Consider the following 22437-nt stretch of genomic DNA (forward strand, 5'->3'; position numbering starts at 1 on the left):
ACTTACCACCCTTGCAGGCTGGATCCCTGCCCCCTCAGGGCGCCTGCGGGAGGCAACCAATCCACGTGACTCCCTCGCATCCATGTTTCTCTCTGCCTCTCCGGGCCTCTTCCACGCGCCCTAAGAATCAATGGGAAAATATCCTTGCAGAGGATTAAGACATATAAATGAATGAATGAGTGAGTGAGTGAGTGAGTGAGTGAGTGAATGAGTGAAGGTGGAACAGCTGAACACTCTAGTGGGAATCTGACATCTGGCTCTCCTTGGTCATCTTCATCCCGTGGGCACAGCGCCCTCCGTACCCACCCTCAACTCTGGGCCCACTCCGACTGCCGGTGGTCTGGTCTCTAGCTCCCGGACAAGGTTTGGAAGAAGTCGTACTAGTCCACCTGAGTCTCCAAGACCTCCTCATGATCTCCTGGGTGGAGCTCTGATAGGCAACGCCTGGTGTCCGGGCCCTTATAGAAAACTGCCTGGGTCTCACCACAGTAGGAAAACCCACCGTAAAGTCACTTTCCCTGATCTGGTGCACAGGGTTGTCTGAATAGACTTCCAGCCAGCCACGAAGGAATAAAATGACCCCTTGACGCCTAGGATTTCCAGAGGGTAGGGGAGCTTGGAGCCCAGCCCTCACTTCCTCTTGCGGCGCCCCCCTCCCCCACCCATGACCTGAGATGGGCACTTGAGAGACCCAGCAAACCACCCCTCCTGCAGTTTCTTCCACTCCAGCACACACTCACACACACACCCACACGCGCGCGCACGCCCGCTCGCACGCACGCACGCACGCACGCACGCACGCACACAGTGACAAGGACTGATGAGATGCCCTCAAGTGCTCCCAGTTGTGGCCGCCCTGGGATTGGCCAGCGCTAGGCTGTCATACGTTACCTAGAGCCACTGTCTGCGGTGAGTGAAACAGCTTTTGTGGTAAGCTCTTCCAAAGACACACCCTGAGACCATCCGCAGACCAGTGGAGGACATCCTGCTGTCTCCAAGGTCTCCAGGCAAGTGAGGTGATAGGGGCCAGTCTCAGGAATGTGGGTGCCCGGTGACCAGAGTTCTAGCTTCTGTATTGTCCTGTGACTGAGGAAGTGACGTAAAGTTTGCAAGGTTCCATGACCTGTATGTTTTCCTTTAAGCACACTTGCCTGAAAACCCCTCAGGGCTTTGGACTGACACCCCCATAAACACTCCCAAGTTTTCCAACTCAGCTTTCCCCCACGGCTCCCCGTTCTCGCCACCAGGGTCCCAGCGTTCAGGAGAGCCGAGTTAGACCTGTGTCTGCCTGATCGGTTTAGTGTCCCGGCAAAGCCATTGTGTCCTCCTGGGCCTTCCCAGGGACCCGACCCACACACCAGGGGCGATGCAAGAAACAATTTTCTGGAGACCCGGGCCGGTGGATATGACGTAAAACCTGCCACACCTGTGGGCGGTGTGACGTGTGCCGAAGGAGATGCAAACACTCAGAGGTGGCCAAAGTACAGGACGGGGCTGGATGTGGCCCGAATGGCCACTTCAAACAGGCCTGGGTTTCAGCACGGTGATCCTGGTAGAGTCACACCGCTCTGGGCCACTTTTATAGGTCTTCACCCGTAAGAGGGTGAAATGAAGGAAAGGAAGGTGTGACCGCCCGTGCCGTATCACCTTCTGTGCTCTCCCAGGACACGAAGCATCAGACCTTGGGCTTGCTGTGGGCCTACTTGGTGGTGGGCGGCCTCCACCTCCACTGCCCCTGGCCCCTGCCTTCGCACGTGCACATGTTTTGGTCACAGCCAAGCGTTTACCAGTTGGATTCTCCACAACAAGAGGCTGCTGTGGGGATGGGAAGCGGAATCCCTAGGGGAGCCGAGTTGGGGAGGGCGCCCCCTTCCTAGCTACCCAGCACATCGCGCCCCCACCGCGAGCCGCCCTCCAGCATCTCGCCTCTCCTGGAAGCTCCGCAGGTGAGCGGGCGACAGGCAGCTGATGGCTCAGCAAGGAGAGATCTAGTCCCTGCTAGAGGGCGGGGCGGAGGGTGGAGGGAGCTCAACACCAGGTCAGCCAGGGGGCCCAGGGCTCCGCCGGGGCTGGAGGCCCGGCGCGGGCTCATGAAGCTCCCGGAGGCCTGCTCCAGCGTCTACGGCCATACCACCCTGAACGCGCCCGATCTCGTCTGATCTCGGAAGCTAAGCAGGGTCGGGCCTGGTTAGTACTTGGATGGGAGACCGCCTGGGAATACCGGGTGCTGTAGGCTTTTGAATTTTTTTTTTTTTTTTTTTTATTTTCCCCCGCCCCAGCCTCCCTTTGGCGGTGTCGGGGGAACCTCCCGTCCCCCACCACCCACCACCCACCACCCCCCCCCCCGGACTACTCTCGGAACTCAACCCCCACCCCCGTAGTGCCCGCCAACTCCCCCCATCCGCCGTCCAAAATTAGGAAAAGCTGTCTCGCGCCTTACACGCAGCACCCAGAGGTCTCAGGGGCGTGTGTGTTACATTCTCCCGCACAGGTGGAAGCCCCCGGCGCTCTTCGGGGGTCAACAGGCGCCCCACAACCGGGGCAACGGATCGAACCCCCGGTCCTGCGGGGGGGCGGGGGGGCGGGGAGGTAGCTCCCAAAACTGCTAAGGGGACCCCGCGGTCCCCACCAGAGGCCCGGGCCGCCCCTCGCTTTTTGCCATCCCTAGGGGGCTTCGTCCTACCCATTTGCCGTGGACACCCCCTTCCGCATTTCAGGCAACCGCACCCCCAACGGAAGGCGCCCTCCTGCATCTTTTGCAAGCTCAGGAGATGGGATTGCCGGGTGCCCTAGGCTCTTTTCATTTTTATTTTTTCCTTGCCCAAGCTCGCCCCCTGGCCAATGCAGGGCCCTGAGGCGCACTGGGACGCCTGCCCCGCTTCCTGCCACTCTGCAACACTCCACCTCCCCACCCCCACACACCCACCCTGGGCCCCGGAGAGTGGAGAGTGGCTCGGCCACTCCCAACCTCGCCTTGGCGATGTTGCGGTTGGGGGGTACCCCTGGGTCTACTCCGGGATCCGACCCTCGGGAGCCTCCCCACCCCCCCCCACCCCCCAGCGCGACCTCCACCCCAAATCAGGGAAAGGTGTCTCCCGCCTCACAGAGGGCACCCCTGGATTGGAGGGATGTGTCTGTTACACAAGGCCCCACGGCCTGGGCGAGTCTGCTTTGAAGAAGCCGCGTTAGAAGAAGTTGAAGTTTAAAAAATTTGGCTCTCAAGAGAAATTTCAATCGTTGTACTGTTGGTATTTGACTCTGTTGACTAATGGGTTGGCCGACCACTGCACTCGGGGAACAGGCTCCAGCGGCTTTGGCTCAGTGGACAGAGCGCAGGCCTGTGGATGGAAGGGTCGCGGGTCCCATTGGGGTCAAGGGCACTTACCACCCTTGCAGGCTGGATCCCTGCCCCCTCAGGGCGCCTGCGGGAGGCAACCAATCCACGTGACTCCCTCGCATCCATGTTTCTCTCTGCCTCTCCGGGCCTCTTCCACGCGCCCTAAGAATCAATGGGAAAATATCCTTGCAGAGGATTAAGACATATAAATGAATGAATGAGTGAGTGAGTGAGTGAGTGAGTGAGTGAATGAGTGAAGGTGGAACAGCTGAACACTCTAGTGGGAATCTGACATCTGGCTCTCCTTGGTCATCTTCATCCCGTGGGCACAGCGCCCTCCGTACCCACCCTCAACTCTGGGCCCACTCCGACTGCCGGTGGTCTGGTCTCTAGCTCCCGGACAAGGTTTGGAAGAAGTCGTACTAGTCCACCTGAGTCTCCAAGACCTCCTCATGATCTCCTGGGTGGAGCTCTGATAGGCAACGCCTGGTGTCCGGGCCCTTATAGAAAACTGCCTGGGTCTCACCACAGTAGGAAAACCCACCGTAAAGTCACTTTCCCTGATCTGGTGCACAGGGTTGTCTGAATAGACTTCCAGCCAGCCACGAAGGAATAAAATGACCCCTTGACGCCTAGGATTTCCAGAGGGTAGGGGAGCTTGGAGCCCAGCCCTCACTTCCTCTTGCGGCGCCCCCCTCCCCCACCCATGACCTGAGATGGGCACTTGAGAGACCCAGCAAACCACCCCTCCTGCAGTTTCTTCCACTCCAGCACACACTCACACACACACCCACACGCGCGCGCACGCCCGCTCGCACGCACGCACGCACGCACGCACGCACGCACGCACACAGTGACAAGGACTGATGAGATGCCCTCAAGTGCTCCCAGTTGTGGCCGCCCTGGGATTGGCCAGCGCTAGGCTGTCATACGTTACCTAGAGCCACTGTCTGCGGTGAGTGAAACAGCTTTTGTGGTAAGCTCTTCCAAAGACACACCCTGAGACCATCCGCAGACCAGTGGAGGACATCCTGCTGTCTCCAAGGTCTCCAGGCAAGTGAGGTGATAGGGGCCAGTCTCAGGAATGTGGGTGCCCGGTGACCAGAGTTCTAGCTTCTGTATTGTCCTGTGACTGAGGAAGTGACGTAAAGTTTGCAAGGTTCCATGACCTGTATGTTTTCCTTTAAGCACACTTGCCTGAAAACCCCTCAGGGCTTTGGACTGACACCCCCATAAACACTCCCAAGTTTTCCAACTCAGCTTTCCCCCACGGCTCCCCGTTCTCGCCACCAGGGTCCCAGCGTTCAGGAGAGCCGAGTTAGACCTGTGTCTGCCTGATCGGTTTAGTGTCCCGGCAAAGCCATTGTGTCCTCCTGGGCCTTCCCAGGGACCCGACCCACACACCAGGGGCGATGCAAGAAACAATTTTCTGGAGACCCGGGCCGGTGGATATGACGTAAAACCTGCCACACCTGTGGGCGGTGTGACGTGTGCCGAAGGAGATGCAAACACTCAGAGGTGGCCAAAGTACAGGACGGGGCTGGATGTGGCCCGAATGGCCACTTCAAACAGGCCTGGGTTTCAGCACGGTGATCCTGGTAGAGTCACACCGCTCTGGGCCACTTTTATAGGTCTTCACCCGTAAGAGGGTGAAATGAAGGAAAGGAAGGTGTGACCGCCCGTGCCGTATCACCTTCTGTGCTCTCCCAGGACACGAAGCATCAGACCTTGGGCTTGCTGTGGGCCTACTTGGTGGTGGGCGGCCTCCACCTCCACTGCCCCTGGCCCCTGCCTTCGCACGTGCACATGTTTTGGTCACAGCCAAGCGTTTACCAGTTGGATTCTCCACAACAAGAGGCTGCTGTGGGGATGGGAAGCGGAATCCCTAGGGGAGCCGAGTTGGGGAGGGCGCCCCCTTCCTAGCTACCCAGCACATCGCGCCCCCACCGCGAGCCGCCCTCCAGCATCTCGCCTCTCCTGGAAGCTCCGCAGGTGAGCGGGCGACAGGCAGCTGATGGCTCAGCAAGGAGAGATCTAGTCCCTGCTAGAGGGCGGGGCGGAGGGTGGAGGGAGCTCAACACCAGGTCAGCCAGGGGGCCCAGGGCTCCGCCGGGGCTGGAGGCCCGGCGCGGGCTCATGAAGCTCCCGGAGGCCTGCTCCAGCGTCTACGGCCATACCACCCTGAACGCGCCCGATCTCGTCTGATCTCGGAAGCTAAGCAGGGTCGGGCCTGGTTAGTACTTGGATGGGAGACCGCCTGGGAATACCGGGTGCTGTAGGCTTTTGAATTTTTTTTTTTTTTTTTTTATTTTCCCCCGCCCCAGCCTCCCTTTGGCGGTGTCGGGGGAACCTCCCGTCCCCCACCACCCACCACCCACCACCCCCCCCCCCCGGACTACTCTCGGAACTCAACCCCCACCCCCGTAGTGCCCGCCAACTCCCCCCATCCGCCGTCCAAAATTAGGAAAAGCTGTCTCGCGCCTTACACGCAGCACCCAGAGGTCTCAGGGGCGTGTGTGTTACATTCTCCCGCACAGGTGGAAGCCCCCGGCGCTCTTCGGGGGTCAACAGGCGCCCCACAACCGGGGCAACGGATCGAACCCCCGGTCCTGCGGGGGGGCGGGGGGGCGGGGAGGTAGCTCCCAAAACTGCTAAGGGGACCCCGCGGTCCCCACCAGAGGCCCGGGCCGCCCCTCGCTTTTTGCCATCCCTAGGGGGCTTCGTCCTACCCATTTGCCGTGGACACCCCCTTCCGCATTTCAGGCAACCGCACCCCCAACGGAAGGCGCCCTCCTGCATCTTTTGCAAGCTCAGGAGATGGGATTGCCGGGTGCCCTAGGCTCTTTTCATTTTTATTTTTTCCTTGCCCAAGCTCGCCCCCTGGCCAATGCAGGGCCCTGAGGCGCACTGGGACGCCTGCCCCGCTTCCTGCCACTCTGCAACACTCCACCTCCCCACCCCCACACACCCACCCTGGGCCCGGGAGAGTGGAGAGTGGCTCGGCCACTCCCAACCTCGCCTTGGCGATGTTGCGGTTGGGGGGTACCCCTGGGTCTACTCCGGGATCCGACCCTCGGGAGCCTCCCCACCCCCCCCCACCCCCCAGCGCGACCTCCACCCCAAATCAGGGAAAGGTGTCTCCCGCCTCACAGAGGGCACCCCTGGATTGGAGGGATGTGTCTGTTACACAAGGCCCCACGGCCTGGGCGAGTCTGCTTTGAAGAAGCCGCGTTAGAAGAAGTTGAAGTTTAAAAAATTTGGCTCTCAAGAGAAATTTCAATCGTTGTACTGTTGGTATTTGACTCTGTTGACTAATGGGTTGGCCGACCACTGCACTCGGGGAACAGGCTCCAGCGGCTTTGGCTCAGTGGACAGAGCGCAGGCCTGTGGATGGAAGGGTCGCGGGTCCCATTGGGGTCAAGGGCACTTACCACCCTTGCAGGCTGGATCCCTGCCCCCTCAGGGCGCCTGCGGGAGGCAACCAATCCACGTGACTCCCTCGCATCCATGTTTCTCTCTGCCTCTCCGGGCCTCTTCCACGCGCCCTAAGAATCAATGGGAAAATATCCTTGCAGAGGATTAAGACATATAAATGAATGAATGAGTGAGTGAGTGAGTGAGTGAGTGAGTGAATGAGTGAAGGTGGAACAGCTGAACACTCTAGTGGGAATCTGACATCTGGCTCTCCTTGGTCATCTTCATCCCGTGGGCACAGCGCCCTCCGTACCCACCCTCAACTCTGGGCCCACTCCGACTGCCGGTGGTCTGGTCTCTAGCTCCCGGACAAGGTTTGGAAGAAGTCGTACTAGTCCACCTGAGTCTCCAAGACCTCCTCATGATCTCCTGGGTGGAGCTCTGATAGGCAACGCCTGGTGTCCGGGCCCTTATAGAAAACTGCCTGGGTCTCACCACAGTAGGAAAACCCACCGTAAAGTCACTTTCCCTGATCTGGTGCACAGGGTTGTCTGAATAGACTTCCAGCCAGCCACGAAGGAATAAAATGACCCCTTGACGCCTAGGATTTCCAGAGGGTAGGGGAGCTTGGAGCCCAGCCCTCACTTCCTCTTGCGGCGCCCCCCTCCCCCACCCATGACCTGAGATGGGCACTTGAGAGACCCAGCAAACCACCCCTCCTGCAGTTTCTTCCACTCCAGCACACACTCACACACACACCCACACGCGCGCGCACGCCCGCTCGCACGCACGCACGCACGCACGCACGCACGCACACAGTGACAAGGACTGATGAGATGCCCTCAAGTGCTCCCAGTTGTGGCCGCCCTGGGATTGGCCAGCGCTAGGCTGTCATACGTTACCTAGAGCCACTGTCTGCGGTGAGTGAAACAGCTTTTGTGGTAAGCTCTTCCAAAGACACACCCTGAGACCATCCGCAGACCAGTGGAGGACATCCTGCTGTCTCCAAGGTCTCCAGGCAAGTGAGGTGATAGGGGCCAGTCTCAGGAATGTGGGTGCCCGGTGACCAGAGTTCTAGCTTCTGTATTGTCCTGTGACTGAGGAAGTGACGTAAAGTTTGCAAGGTTCCATGACCTGTATGTTTTCCTTTAAGCACACTTGCCTGAAAACCCCTCAGGGCTTTGGACTGACACCCCCATAAACACTCCCAAGTTTTCCAACTCAGCTTTCCCCCACGGCTCCCCGTTCTCGCCACCAGGGTCCCAGCGTTCAGGAGAGCCGAGTTAGACCTGTGTCTGCCTGATCGGTTTAGTGTCCCGGCAAAGCCATTGTGTCCTCCTGGGCCTTCCCAGGGACCCGACCCACACACCAGGGGCGATGCAAGAAACAATTTTCTGGAGACCCGGGCCGGTGGATATGACGTAAAACCTGCCACACCTGTGGGCGGTGTGACGTGTGCCGAAGGAGATGCAAACACTCAGAGGTGGCCAAAGTACAGGACGGGGCTGGATGTGGCCCGAATGGCCACTTCAAACAGGCCTGGGTTTCAGCACGGTGATCCTGGTAGAGTCACACCGCTCTGGGCCACTTTTATAGGTCTTCACCCGTAAGAGGGTGAAATGAAGGAAAGGAAGGTGTGACCGCCCGTGCCGTATCACCTTCTGTGCTCTCCCAGGACACGAAGCATCAGACCTTGGGCTTGCTGTGGGCCTACTTGGTGGTGGGCGGCCTCCACCTCCACTGCCCCTGGCCCCTGCCTTCGCACGTGCACATGTTTTGGTCACAGCCAAGCGTTTACCAGTTGGATTCTCCACAACAAGAGGCTGCTGTGGGGATGGGAAGCGGAATCCCTAGGGGAGCCGAGTTGGGGAGGGCGCCCCCTTCCTAGCTACCCAGCACATCGCGCCCCCACCGCGAGCCGCCCTCCAGCATCTCGCCTCTCCTGGAAGCTCCGCAGGTGAGCGGGCGACAGGCAGCTGATGGCTCAGCAAGGAGAGATCTAGTCCCTGCTAGAGGGCGGGGCGGAGGGTGGAGGGAGCTCAACACCAGGTCAGCCAGGGGGCCCAGGGCTCCGCCGGGGCTGGAGGCCCGGCGCGGGCTCATGAAGCTCCCGGAGGCCTGCTCCAGCGTCTACGGCCATACCACCCTGAACGCGCCCGATCTCGTCTGATCTCGGAAGCTAAGCAGGGTCGGGCCTGGTTAGTACTTGGGTGGGATTCCGCCTGGGAATACCGGGTGCTGTAGGCTTTTGATTTTTTATTTTTATTTTCCCCCGCCCCAGCCTCCCTTTGGCGGTGTCGGGGGAACCTCCCGTCCCCCACCACCCACCACCCCCCCCCCACTACTCTCGGAACTCAACCCCCACCCCCGTAGTGCCTGCCAACTCCATCCGCCGTCCAAAATTAGGAAAAGCTGTCTAGCGCCTTACACGCAGCACCCAGAGGTCTCTGGGGCGTGTGTGTTACATTTTCCCGCACAGGTGGAAGCCCCCGGCGCTCTTCTGGGGGCAACAGGCGCCCCACAACCGGGGCAACGGTTCGAACCCCCGGTGCTGCGGGGGGACGGGGGGCAAAGATAGCTCCCAAAACTGCTAAGGGAACCCCGCGGTCCCCACCAGAGGCCCGGGCCGCCCCTCGCTTTTTGCCATCCCTAGGGGGCTTCGTCCTACCCATTTGCCGTGACACCCCCTTCAGCATTTCAGGCAACCGCACCCCCAACGGAAGGCGCCCTCCTGCATCTTTTGCAAGCTCAGGAGATGGGATTGCCGGGTGCCCTAGGCTCCTTTCATTTTTATTTTTTCCTTGCCCAAGCTCGCCCCCTGGCCAATGCAGGGCCCTGAGGCGCACTGGGACGCCTGCCCCGCTTCCTGCCACTCTGCAACACTCCACCTCCCCACCCCCACTCACCCACCCTGGGCCCCGGAGAGTGGAGAGTGGCTCGGCCACTCCCAACCTCGCCTTGGCTATGTTGCGGTTGGGGGGTACCCCTGGGTCTACTCCGGGATCCGACCCTCGGGAGCCTCCCCACCCCCACCCCCCACCGCGACCTCCACCGCAAATCAGGGAAAGGTGTGTCCCGCCTCACAGGGGGCATTCCCGGATTGGAGGTAACTCTGTTACACTAGGGCCGTGGTCGGCAAACTGCGGCTCGCGAGCCACATGAGGCTCTTTGGTCACTTGAGTGAGGCTCTTCCACATAAAACCACGGCCAGGGCGAGTCTGCTTTGAAGAAGCCGCGTTAGAAGAAGTTTAAGTTTAAAAAATTTGGCTCTGAAAAGAAATTTTAATCGTTGTACTGTTTGTATTTGGCTTTGTTGACTAATGAGTTTGCAGACCACTGGCCTAGCCCATCCCCACTGAACATCTGCGGAACCGGCTCAGCCCCTGCAGAACCTAGGTTGGCCGAATCTCCCACGGGGCCCGGATGGAAGGGTGCACAGGAGAGTGCTTCCCATGCCCTGCAACGCCTCCCGTCCCAGGCAAATGCGGCCGCTTTTCCTTGCCGCATCCTCGTGATGAAGCATGGCTCCGCTACGGCCAACTCCTCGGAGATGGCAATCTGGCGTCGCTGACCGGTTTCGCCCGTCTGGGGCGTCCGCCCAAGCCCGGCTCAGAAGCCGCCCAGGCCGTCTCGCGGTGCCCGGCGCGCACAGACGTCATTGCCCCTCCTCTGGCTCCGCCCTCCTACAGTCGACCCGGAAGTTGTACTTGCGATCCTGCGTTCTCTCTCCCACAATACCCTGCGCTCTTTCTTTCCAACTTGTTGGTCAAGGTGTGTATGTTCCCTCGGTGGTCTGAGCCATCGGGCTCCATCCTCCCCCGCGGCTGCACTGCCCAGGTCGGGCGGGCTCTCCTAAGCTGGCCCGGGGCATCGGAGTCCCGGAATGGGAGCCCGCCCGGCCCTGAGGGCTCGCAGTCTGGAAGAGGGTGGCATAGAGTTGGCGCGGGGCTCTCGGGGCGGGGGCGCGGAGGAGCGCCGGTTGGGTGGAGGGCTTAACTCTGCCCGGCCTGGGGCTTTTGGCGCGCGTGGCGGGCGGACGTGGCCATGCGCGCCCCACTGCTCAGCCTCCTTGTCGCCTCGCTTTAGATGGCTCCCGCAAAGAAGGGTGGCGAGAAGAAGAAGGGCCGCTCCGCCATCAACGAGGTGGTGACCAGGGAGTACACCATCAACATCCATAAGCGCATCCATGGCGTGTGAGTACCCCGTCCGCGGCGGGAAGGTCAGCTGGGCTGAAGCTTTTCTTTAAAAACTCAGTCTGTGCTTCAGGGGCCGTATTGCGGTGCGGAGGGTTAGAGTGTCCCGCTGGAGGGACCGGCGGAGACGCGAGGTTGAGGAAGGTTCCTGGGAGAGCAGTTCCAATCGTCCCCCTCGGAGTGTGGAATTGGCTCCAACAGGCGTGGGCAGGCGAACGATGCTTTGCGAGAGAACGGAAGCTTTTTAATGCCTCCAGACTCGGGAAGTGGACCGATTAGGCGTGTCCATCCCAGAGTATGGACACAGCCGTGGTTCTCTGACCCACACAAGGAAGGGTAATTGATGATGGCCGAGCTGTAGCCCGAGGTGAAAGGGAGGGATCCAGGAGGAGAAGGCGTGGCGGGACCTGCAGGGCAGTGTTGGCGGGAGGACACCTGCATTTGTGGACTTGCCTTGCTCTAGAATGTCGGGAGCGATTTTGAATGTTTGACTTTATCTCCTGGGGGTTGGTTTTTAGTTCTTAGGATTAGAAGTTTTCCGTTTCCTGCTTACCGCTGGTAATGGAGAGCAAACCTTGAATGCTGTTTGAAGTATTTTTAAAAGCACATGTTACAGGACAGAGTACTCAGGCACCAGCCTGTGGAGCAGAATTTCTTGCACTTGTCTGGGCAGCCTCGCTGGGACAACGCATTTTTCCAGGGGCTCAGATGTGCAGCCTCGTGGGCACAGGGCGGCTATCAGCACTGCACTCCCAGCCCAGGGGCACCCTGGCCTTCTCTGTTTGGGGTCTCTAGATGGCTTCCGGGGCCTTTTTGTACATTGATGTTGCTTCTGAGTAACCGCGGGCCCGGCCCACCACCCCTTCACTCATTTTGAGCTTTATTCTTACCAGGCTCTTGTGTGCTGGGCACTGCCAGCGGCTCTTGCAGGTTTAGCAGGGAACCCAAAGGTCCTACTTTCCCAGTTCCCTTACAGGAGGTTAGACAACAAATATTTAGATGTAAATGGTAAAATGTGCAGAGTGAGAAGGGCGTTGCTCTAAAGGCCACCCCAGTAATAGGACATTTGAAAAGTAGAGGTGGGCCATTGCAGGTGAGCGAGTTTTTCAGGCATTTTGTGCTTTGTTACAAAAGCCCTAAGCCCGTGGTCGGCAAACTGCGGCTCGCGAGCCACATGCGGCTCTTTGGCCCCTTGAGAGTGGCTCTTCCACAAAATACCACGGTCTGGGTGAGTCTTTTGAAGAAGTGGCGTTAGAAGAAGTTTAAGTTTAAAAAAATTAGCTCTCAAAAGAAATTTCAATCGTTGTACTGTTGATATTTGGCTCTGTTGATTAATGAGTTTGCCGACCACTGCAAAGGCCTATGTGGTACTAAACCCTTTTCCTTCTCTAGCTGCTCCTCCTTGGTCTTTTTTTTTTTTTTTTTTTTTTAATATATTTTATTGATTTTTTACAGAGAGGAAGGAAGAGTGATAGATAGTCAGAAACATCGATGAGAGAGAAACATCGACCAGCTGCCTCCTGCACACCTCCCACTGGGGATGTGCCCGCAACCAAGTTACATGCCCTTGACCGGAATCGAACCCGGGACCTCCCAGTCCGCAGGCTGACGCTCTATCCACTGAGCCAAACTGGTTTTGGCCCTCCTTGGTCTTTGTTGAGTCACAGGACTCACTCCCTCTGTCTATATGTGGTTGTTTACATCTCAGACTCTACATGGCCCCAGTCAAACTGGTGTCAGCGCCACCCCTGGCCCTCCCTGTTTCACTGGCAAAGGAGCACGTCCTCTTGGCTCTGCCTTCCCTCTGACCCATCGCATGGGTCCCTGCAGCATTCTCTGTCCCTTGAATGGTTAGTTTGCAGCTCCCTCTCTTGGTTCCCTTCCCCAAACCCTGGTGTGTCCTCACCCTCCATTGGCTTCCCATCTTACTCAGAATGGAATCCAAAGTATTTGCTGTGGTTCCATGTGGACTGGCCACTTAGTTTCCTGATCGCACCAGGCAGGGATCTGGTTGAGGGAGCTGGCTTGTGTTGCCCCCGCCCCGCCCCCTTAGATGCTTTTCTTGCACACTCCTGCATGGCTGCCTCAGCACCTTCAGCTCTTGGCCCCGATATCTCTGTGGACATCTTACTCAAACCTGCAGCCCATCCCAGAGCTCTCTGCCTTTTCCTAGTTTATTTTTCTGTCACACTTGACACCAGCTGATGCACTCCAGAGGGTCTCCTACATAATCTGGAGAAGGGGGATTCGTTCACACCCTTATGTGGTTTCTGGCACCTTTTGTTTTTGATGGTTAAGTTTATAAGTGAATGATGGTGTGAGCTTGCTTGTAGAAATAACCAGGCTGCTGGTGAGAGTGGAGTAGGGAGCAGGGGAGACATGGTCAAGTGGTTGTGGGGTGGGTGGAGAGCTGGATTTTTTGTGGGTTATGGACCTTATTGAAGGTTTAGAGCAGAATGAAGTCCCTGTAACAGGCTCCATTTGCAGCTCTTACTGCATCTTGTACGTTTGCCTCTTCTGACAGGAAGGAGCACCTCTTAGGCCGTTGGGTTACAGGGGCGAGCCATTGATAGGGCCCCTTCTGACGGTCATGTTGTGAACACCCTTCATTTTTTTTAAAAATGTTTTTATTTCAGAGGGGAAGAGGGAGAGACAGAAACATCAGCAACTCTTCAGACTGTTCTCTCTGCGCCCCACTTGGAATGTCCTATAAATGTTTGACCACTTCCACCTGTAGTAAAGTATTGCTTTTTCACATTTTTAAGTAGAAGCATAAAATTTAAATGGATGCCTGTATCCTTATCTAAACAGCACGCTGAAGGTGCCTTCAGGAGTTAATGATGGTGCCTAGCACCTCCCAAGCGCTTTGTAGCGTTGACTCGACCTCAGGTACTTGGTAGGGGCTCTGTGCACTGCAGGCCTCAGCTCTCTCAGCACAGACCAGGGTAGGGAACTTAAATTCGTACTGAGTGGGCTCCAAAAACATGTTCTGTCTTAAGGTGTGACAAATCTACTTACCATATTCCTATGGTGTACAGTGTTATATGTTTTATGTTCAAGTATGTTCCAATGTCATTCTTAGATTATATTCTCTAGACAGGATAAAGTTTGGAGGTGCTTTTGCTTATCAGGAAAGGGTTGGCCATTGTATATGTTAGCATTACTTAAGGATCATGTGCAGAGCCCTTATCTTCCGTTACTGAAAGTGGGGGGGCAGTTCCTGTTATACCAGTTGCTGGGCATTAACACTGGTGGAAAAAGGAATATTCTGCCTTGTTGAAGTTTGGTTTAGGTTTTTTATGAAAATAGGACATTCGATTTAGTTTTGTGCTCCTTTAATTCACTTTTTACTTATGTTTGAATCTAAGGGGTTTCAAGAAGCGTGCCCCCCGAGCACTCAAGGAGATCCGGAAATTTGCCATGAAGGAGATGGGGACTCCAGACGTGCGTATTGACACCAGACTCAACAAAGCTGTGTGGGCCAAAGGAATAAGGTGTGGAGTTATGTGTTAAGAGTTAAAATTACACCAGCTTAATCCACTTGCTCTGCACCCTGTGTATGAGCTCAGTAATCGCGGATGCATATCTAATGTAATAAAAGGGTAATATGCAAATTGATCCTAATGGCTGAACGACCACTTGGACAGTCACTATGAGGCTCACTGACCACCTCTCAGTCCCTTTCCCCGGCCCCGCAGGCTCCCATTACCTGATGGTGAAAGGGAACCGGGGGTGGGTGGTGGGCAGCGCCAGGCCAAGGCCCCGCCCCGCAGGTCACCCTACACAGGGCGACCTGCGTGGGGGCAGGGCTGGCCAGCAGGCAGGAACGGCCGACCTCTTGGTTCCTCCTCCCGGCCAGCAGGCTCAGATCTCCCATTGGCCAACGGAGAGGCGGGGAGCGGGCTCCGGGCAGCCGGGGAAGGTGGCCCTGATCACAGGCCAGGCCTAGGGACCGTACCCAAGCACGAATTTCATGTGCTGGGCCTCTAGTGGAATTATAAAAAAATAGTGAGGCAGTAACTCAAAGGGGGGTAGCGTCTGCAGAGAAGCCTTTGGATGTAGTGTTTGTAATGAGACCCAAATGAGGGGCCAGCAGTGCGGGGGCTGGTAGGAGCGTTGCACAAAAAGAGATTTGGTTGATGAAGGTAAAAGTCAAAAAAGTGACTTGAAGGACAGAAGGAGGATGGAGAGTTAGGCAGGAGGCAGATCATGGGGAGTCTTGTAGGTCGTGGCAAAGAGTTTGGCTTATCTATAGAAGCCACTGGAGCACTGCTTTTCAACCAGAGGCGATTTTACCTCCCCTTTCCGGGCACATAGTTGGTTATCACTGGTGGGGTTGCCACAGGCCAAGGGTTCTGGAAACATCCTAAAATGCACACAGCAGTCTCCACAACGAAGAATCACCCAGCCCCAATGTCAGTAGAACTGAGGTTGAGAAACCCTGCTTATAAGCAGGAGGGTGTTTTTGCCGTGAAGGACAATGAAGGTGCCAGTGTGGAGGTGGGACCAGCTAAGGGCGGTGAAGTGGCAGGGGCTGGGCGATGGTATGAGCTGGCGTAGGGTGGGGTGGCGTCTGGGTGGCTTTTCAATGTTGGGGTTGAGTGGGTGACAACCCCTTGGGAGCAGCCTGCAGTGGGCCAGCAGAGTTCAGTAGAAATGTATCTAACAAAGGAGCCGCCAATGATGGCTCCTTTGAGATAAGTAGGGAGTGGTGTCATAGAAGCCAAGAGAGTCCCAGGTTTCAGGACACTTCACATCCTCAGACCAATGAGAGGAGTGGACTGCATGCCTGAGGCAGGGAAAGCACACTTAATTTTCCTGTGTTGAGTGTAGACTGCAGAGGGTGGTGTTTCTCCAGATTTACATTTTAGACAAAACCCATCACCATGGTCTCTGCTGGTGGCAAGTTGGGCTCATTTCCGCGTTGGTCTAGTGTCCGTCCCGGCTCCCTATCAGATTGGAACAAAGGATGGAGATTTGGAAGCGTGTTACAGAAGTGGGGACAGGATATATGAGGACACCTGGTGGCTGTGTCATGATAGCGTTGACCTGACCAGCATGTTGATGTTTCTCATTAGGAATGTCCCATATCGTATCCGAGTACGTTTGTCTAGAAAACGTAATGAGGATGAAGATTCACCAAACAAGCTATATACATTGGTCACCTATGTGCCTGTCACCACTTTCAAAAGTAAGTTTCACGCCATTCCACAAAGCTGCCAATGGGAAAGACACTGGTAGGTGGAAGGTGACCATCTTCTCTCCTTTTGCAGATCTACAGACCGTTAATGTGGACGAGAACTAATGCTGATGGTCGAATAAAGTTATACAACTGCCTTGGAGGTTGGTTTTCTGTTTCTGACGGCAACGTAATGTTTGTAATCTTAAAAGTAGTTCCCAGTTACAGAATCATTTGGAGAGGTTTCTTTAATACTATCTCTGTATCCCTTTTCCTAGCCTCTGGAGTTTGAGTATTTAGACAGGCCTAAGCAGGGTTTTCTAGGTAATTTTGCCCTGTAGCCTGGCTTTAGGACCCTGCAGGTAGTTGGACATTGTGGAGGTGCAATGGTTAGTGCTTTTACGTGCATGTTTCGTTGATTCTAAAAGATACATTTCCCCAGAAACTGGCATGTAGAACTCAATTGCCATTGGCCACTTTTCATTTTAACAAACTGAAATGATGCAATTCATAGCATCTTAGGTGTAATGTGTATTGATATGATATAATTGTCAAGAAGTATAGAATTGTCTTCTAAAATGATATTCTGATGGGGTCAAGTTTATGTTTAATTTAATGTACAGTTCATGTTTTAGCTCACTTGTAATGGCCCCATGAGGTATTTTTAGTTCCAGCTTACATGGGGCTAAAGCTCACAGGGCTAAAGTTCATCCAGCCCCAAATCTGAATTCGGCTGAGAACAGTGTTGCAGGGATGATACTGCATTACTGTGTGTAGCACTGCAAGGGTTAAAGACCCCACTGTGGTGCATGCTGGCTTAGAACACCAGGCGCATGGAGGAGGGGGGGCCGGGCGGGCGGTCTCCAGCCTCTTCACTGCACAACCCAAACCTCAGAACTCAAATAAGTGCGAGGTATAAACAAGGAGCAAAGTCGATACAAAAATTTCTTATTAAAAAACTTGGAGGCCAACATTGATAGCATGGTTTGTACACAACATTTTTGTAAGGAAAGGGAATACAACCAAATATATTAAAATGGTTTCAATTACCAGCATTGAAACATTTATGCAAAGAAAAAGCCAAATGCATTTGCACAGACAGTGGCTCTTAGATCTTCAAAGTGAACTTGACTCTAGACCTCCCATTATCTACGTGAAAAATGAGAGCGTGGGCGTTTCTTAGTCTGGGTTAGCATAGTGCATTGGACCCGTGTTCTGTCTGAAGGAGAGCATCACAGCAGCAGTAAATCTGATGGTCAAACAGCCTGGCCTGGCCACTGCGGCTCGGTGGGGTGGAGCATCACCCTGCACACCGGAAGGCTGCAGGTTTGATTCCCAATCAGGGCACACGACTTCGGTTGCAGGTCCCATCCCCGGCCAGGGTGTGTATGGGAGGCAACCAACGTCAATGTTGCTCCCTCTTAAAAAAGAACACGGAAAAATGTTGAGGATTGCATCAGTTCTCTTGGCCACAGTTGGGGTGGTCAGGTTGCTTACCTGCATGCCCAGATTGTAGGCTGTACTCAGAATGAATGAGACTGAAATCTGGATTTATGGGGCTGACAACCCACAAATTGGTGGTTCTTGCTTTGTTATGGCCAGCTCATCTCAGCAGATCACTATCTTGCTTAAGTTCAGGCAGTAATTGGCTGCTCTTTTCAAAAGTTTTGAGGCTGTACTGATTGACCTTGGCATTTTCAAGTTTGGATTTAATGTCCAGTGGCTTTTCAAAAAAGTTTACTAATGACTGTTCAGTCAGAAGTGAAGCTAAAATGTGTTCAAGGGAGACTGTCCAGTCGCCTTCCGCTTCTTCGGGAAATGCCCGGGAGTCCTGGGGAGCTGTACCAGTGTCTGTGTCAGCAAAAATACAGTCCTGCTCGGGAGAAGGGGCTGAGGCCCGCTGCCCCTCCCCGCTGTCCTGGGAGCAGCTCCCGGAGCTGCTGCTGCTGCGCTGCCCCACCTCCCCAATCTGTAGCAGCAGCGTGGTTACCGTGGCGATGGCTTGATACAAGTCGTTTTCCTCTGGGTCTTCGTGGAACATGCTGTACAAAGTTTTACAGAACTGGATGAATTCTCTCTGGAATACAAAAAAAGTATATAGCAGCATGACCAGGATGGGAATATAATGCATTCTTAAAAGAACTTTATACTTTGTAGTACTCAGAGGAAAGGAAATAATACCTTTTTGAAGCAAAATATGAGAAAAGGTAGTCTCTGCCCTTTGCCTCCAGGGAATTTCAGCACACTTAGAAGTGTGCTATTCATCTACACAACTAGTAAGTGTGTGCACACCTTTCAACCCACAAGTGCTGGAATGATAGAAACCAAGGTTTTTGAGATTTAACAGTGCTGTCTGCTATAGCATCGGTGTTGAAGCAACTGGAGTATACTAATTTTTCAGGGAAGAAAGCTGTGTCCACAGTGTCCCCATATGCTATCACCAGAGAAGAAACTGACTTGATCACCACCTGGGTAAATGGGTGTGACAGAAAAACCTTTCAAAGACATGAACCAGCCCTAGCTGGTTTGGCTCAGTGGATAGAGCCTCAGTCTGTGGACTGAAGGGTCCTGGGTTCAATAACGGTCAATGGCACATGCCCAGGTTGTGGGCTTGATCCCCAGTAAGGGGTGTGCGGGAGGCAGCTGATCAATGATTCCCTCTCATTGATGTTTCTATTTCTTCCCTCTGAAATAAAGAAAAAAATTTTTTTTTAAATGTATTTTATTGATTTTTTTACAGAAAGGGAAAGGGATAGAGAGTTAGAAACATCGATGAGAGAGAAACATCGATTCAGCTGCCTCCTGCACATCCCCCAGTGGGGATATGCCCGCAACCAAGGTACATGCCCTTGACCGGAATCGAACCTGGGATCCTTGAGTCTACAGGCCGACGCTCTATCCACTGAGCCAAACCGGTTAGGGCAAGAAAAATATTTTTAAAAAAGATGAAGCAGTGCCTGTTTTGAAGACCTTTGAATATATAAATGGACCACATTTTCCCATTTAATTACCACATTGTCCAGCTCCCAGAAGTTATAAAACCCTTCGATTATGGCTTTGGTGGTAAAGGGGCCCCAGCTTAATTATTAGGCTTACTTCTGAACAGATTGTTTGACAAAAGTTAATTCTTCACACAGAATACAGTCCATACCTGGCTCATTTGGGGCAACTCAGTCTCAGATTTAGCTTTTTCTTTGGCTAAATCCTTAATCATCTGCTTTAGCTGTTTCTGATAATCAGAGGCATCATCTGAGACAAAGGAAACAATATACAGTTTAAATAGTTTCAGTAAAAGTAAAATATACAGAAGGGGAGATGAAAAATTAAACCAAGAGCCCAGGAAACATGGGGGAGAGAGCAACTGACCACGAAGGGGGTGTGGCTGCTGGGTGACTTGCTACTAGAGGACCGTGGGTGGTCACCCAGCACACTGCAGCCCTGAAGGTTCCTGGCCTTGGGGAAGCAGTGTGCTCAGTGCTGATTCTCAGGAGGGGGGTAAGTCTAATGAGAGCCTCCGGTCTGGCTCCTGACAGTGAAAAGGTACATGCCATTTGGTTTCCCAAAAACCAGGGGTCTTGATGTCGATAGCAGAGGGTTCTTCAATGGTGACTGGCTGTCTTGGTCATCTTCAGTGAGGGCTTAAAAAGAAATTGAACAAATTATTTCAACCAAAATCAAAGATTTTTAGGTAAAGAAACTAACAAGCTAAGCCAGCAGCCCCCAACTTCTGGGCTGCAGCCTTTGCAAAGTCTGTGGAGCCAGGTGTACACCTGCACTGTCTGGATTCACAGCGAAGAACACTGTCCACACCAAAGTGATGCCTGTCCCTAGTGCAGATCCTGCTGTGATTAATGACGTGCCAGTTCATAGGACTGACAGGCACTGGACAGCAAGCTTGTGGAGTAAAATCCATTGTGTTTAAATACAAAGTACGTTTATGTATGTACTACATACAAATTTTACACAAACAAACTCTTTTTTTTTTTTTTTTTTAATATATTTTATTGATTTTTTACAGAGAGGAAGGGAGAGGGATAGAGAGCTAGAAACATCGATGAGAGAGAAACATCAATCAGCTGCCTCCTCCACACCCCCCACTGGGGATGTGCCCACAACCAAGTTACGTGCCCTTGACCGGAATCGAACCTGGGACCTTTCAGTCCGCAGGCCGACGCTCTATCCACTGAGCCAAACCGGTTTGGGCACAAACAAACTCTTGAGATGGGATAACAGGTAATTAAACTTTTCATGTTATTTTTCTCTGAGCACATATTGCTATATAATTTCTAACAGATTGCAAAAAGCTTTATTGGATGCAAAGCATTTTATTACGAGTTTTGAACTGCACAAAGGTCCAGTTATATCAGAACCCTAATGCACTGCTGATGGAATAGAAGGTGTTACAGCCCTTTGGGGAAAGAGTCTGGCAGTTCTTCAAAAAGTTAAATTACTATTCAACCCCAAAATTCCAGTAGGCAGGTAGGTATACGCCAAATGGGAATGGAAAAGTGTGAACTCAAAAAAACTTCCACACTGATGTCGGTAGCAGCGTTGTTCCTAAGAATTGGTGAATGGATAAGTGATGGCATGCCCATAAACCTGAGGATCACATTCAGCCACAAAATGATGTACTGAGACATGCTACCACACTGGTGAACCTTGAAAATGTACTGAGTGAAAGCAGCCAGGCAAAAAGGAGCACATACTGCATGATTCCCTTTCTGTGAAATACCTGGACGAGGCAAGTCTAGGGACACCAGAGGACAATGGATGGACTGGGGCAAAGCTAAACGGTATGGGCTTTCTTTTTGGGGTGATGACAGTGTTCTAAATATACTAAAAGCTACTGGGCTGCACACTTTAAATGAATTATAGATTAATAAAACTTATCAAGGGGATTATGGACAAAGGATCCTCATTTTAAAAGGTTGAGCTTACTTGTAAACCATTCACTGAGAAATCAAAGGCAAAATTCAGTTGTGATGGAACAAATGTCCACAAGATGGTACCAAAGCCTTGATAAGCTACCTTCTTGAAAGGTAGGTTTCTGTTTTTTTTCCTTACTTTGCCCAAGACAAATTTACACAGTGGGGCATGTGAGAAGCCACGCAGACTGAAGAGGAAAATTAACAGACACTGGGTGGTACTAGGGCTAGCATGATGGAAATGGACTTCCTGGGACAGTCACTGAGATGTCAATAGGACATGGCCCTTATCCTCAGAGCTTGGTATATCAAACAAACCTATTCACAAGTCACAACTGCTTCAACGCAAGAACCAGTGAACACAAATGTCATGGGAGCCTAGAGCAGGAAGATTCAAGCGGTGGGCAGTGTCCAGAAAAGGGGCAGATAAAGTCAATAGTGACCTGGAACCAGAAAGGCCAATCAACCACAGAGCAGGGCTTCCAACCTCTCCAGTCCTGGCACACGAGACACTAGGACACGATACATTAGGGAAAAGAGTAAACACAGTTTATATACAATCCTCAAATGTACTTGCAGCCTTTTAATGAACTATTATAAATGTAACCTTATTTTTGTAATCCAATATATATATATATAACTCATTTCAAGACTATAAATGAATTAGACATTTAAAGTTTTCATTATGTCTCACTTCAAGGACTGAACACGTTAAAATCTAGTGAATGATTTACATTTGGTTATCTGAAACTCATCTGCTTTCAATACAATTTGGCTTCCAGATGCATTTGCAATATTAGTCATCAAAATAATACCATTCTCTGCCCTAACCGGTTTGGCTCAGTGGATAGAGCATCAGCCTGCAGACTGAAAAGTCCCAGGTTTGATTCCGGTCAAGGGCATGTACCTTAGTTGTGGGCACATCCCCAGTGGGAAGTGTGCAAGAGGCAGCTGATCGATGTTTCTCCCTCATTGATGTTTCTAACTCTATCCCTCTCCCTTCCTTTCTGTAAAAAATCAATAAAATATACTTGTGCCTTAGGTATCAACTGTAAAAAAAAAAAAAAATCACTTGAGGTATATAAGTACTGGATTAATCCAATATCTTAGTGGCTTCCTGACAATAATTTCACAAAAGGTTTTTAAGTTGGTTTGTATTCTACACTTTTCATATTTAAAAGAAAAATCTTCTCGTGGCATTTTCAACTCTAGATCCCAATCCAAAGAACATCTCTCAACAAACCCAAGCTGTCCATTGTCAAACCAGTGTGCCTGGCATCGCTTCTACCTGGCTGGTGTCAGCACTGCCTAAGTTAGACCAGAAGGTGAACTGTCACTTTTTGTGTCCTGTGAGAAGTTGACCTTTTCAAGTTTCCTCAGTACATCATG

At 53.1% G+C, this 22437-nt stretch overlaps 2 protein-coding genes across 4 annotated transcripts in view; one reads left to right on the top strand and one right to left on the bottom strand.

Moving 5' to 3' along the window:
• Positions 1-10383: 10383 nt before the first annotated feature.
• On the top strand, positions 10384-16286 carry RPL31 (ribosomal protein L31). Its single transcript, XM_080683313.1, has 5 exons — positions 10384-10522; positions 10838-10944; positions 14313-14438; positions 16023-16135; positions 16218-16286. Exons 2-5 carry the CDS (start codon positions 10838-10840, stop codon positions 16247-16249), a joined length of 378 nt encoding a protein of 125 aa, XP_080539439.1. The 5' UTR covers positions 10384-10522; the 3' UTR covers positions 16250-16286.
• Positions 16287-17054: 768 nt separating this feature from the next.
• TBC1D8 (TBC1 domain family member 8) overlaps positions 17055-22437 on the bottom strand; it is a 150824-nt gene continuing 145441 nt past the window's right edge. For all 3 annotated transcript variants that reach the window (XM_080683310.1, XM_080683309.1, XM_080683311.1), the window contains 3 exons: positions 19672-19761; positions 19275-19372; positions 17055-18200 (listed from right to left, as the gene is read on the bottom strand). In XM_080683310.1, the coding sequence (XP_080539436.1) occupies positions 17727-18200; positions 19275-19372; positions 19672-19761 (662 nt within the window). In that variant the 3' untranslated portion in view covers positions 17055-17726. The remainder of the gene's footprint in view (positions 18201-19274; positions 19373-19671; positions 19762-22437) is intronic.

The sequence above is a fragment of the Plecotus auritus genome (genome assembly GCF_963455305.1).
Source record: "Plecotus auritus genome assembly, chromosome: 8".
Lineage (NCBI taxonomy): Eukaryota > Metazoa > Chordata > Mammalia > Chiroptera > Vespertilionidae > Plecotus > Plecotus auritus.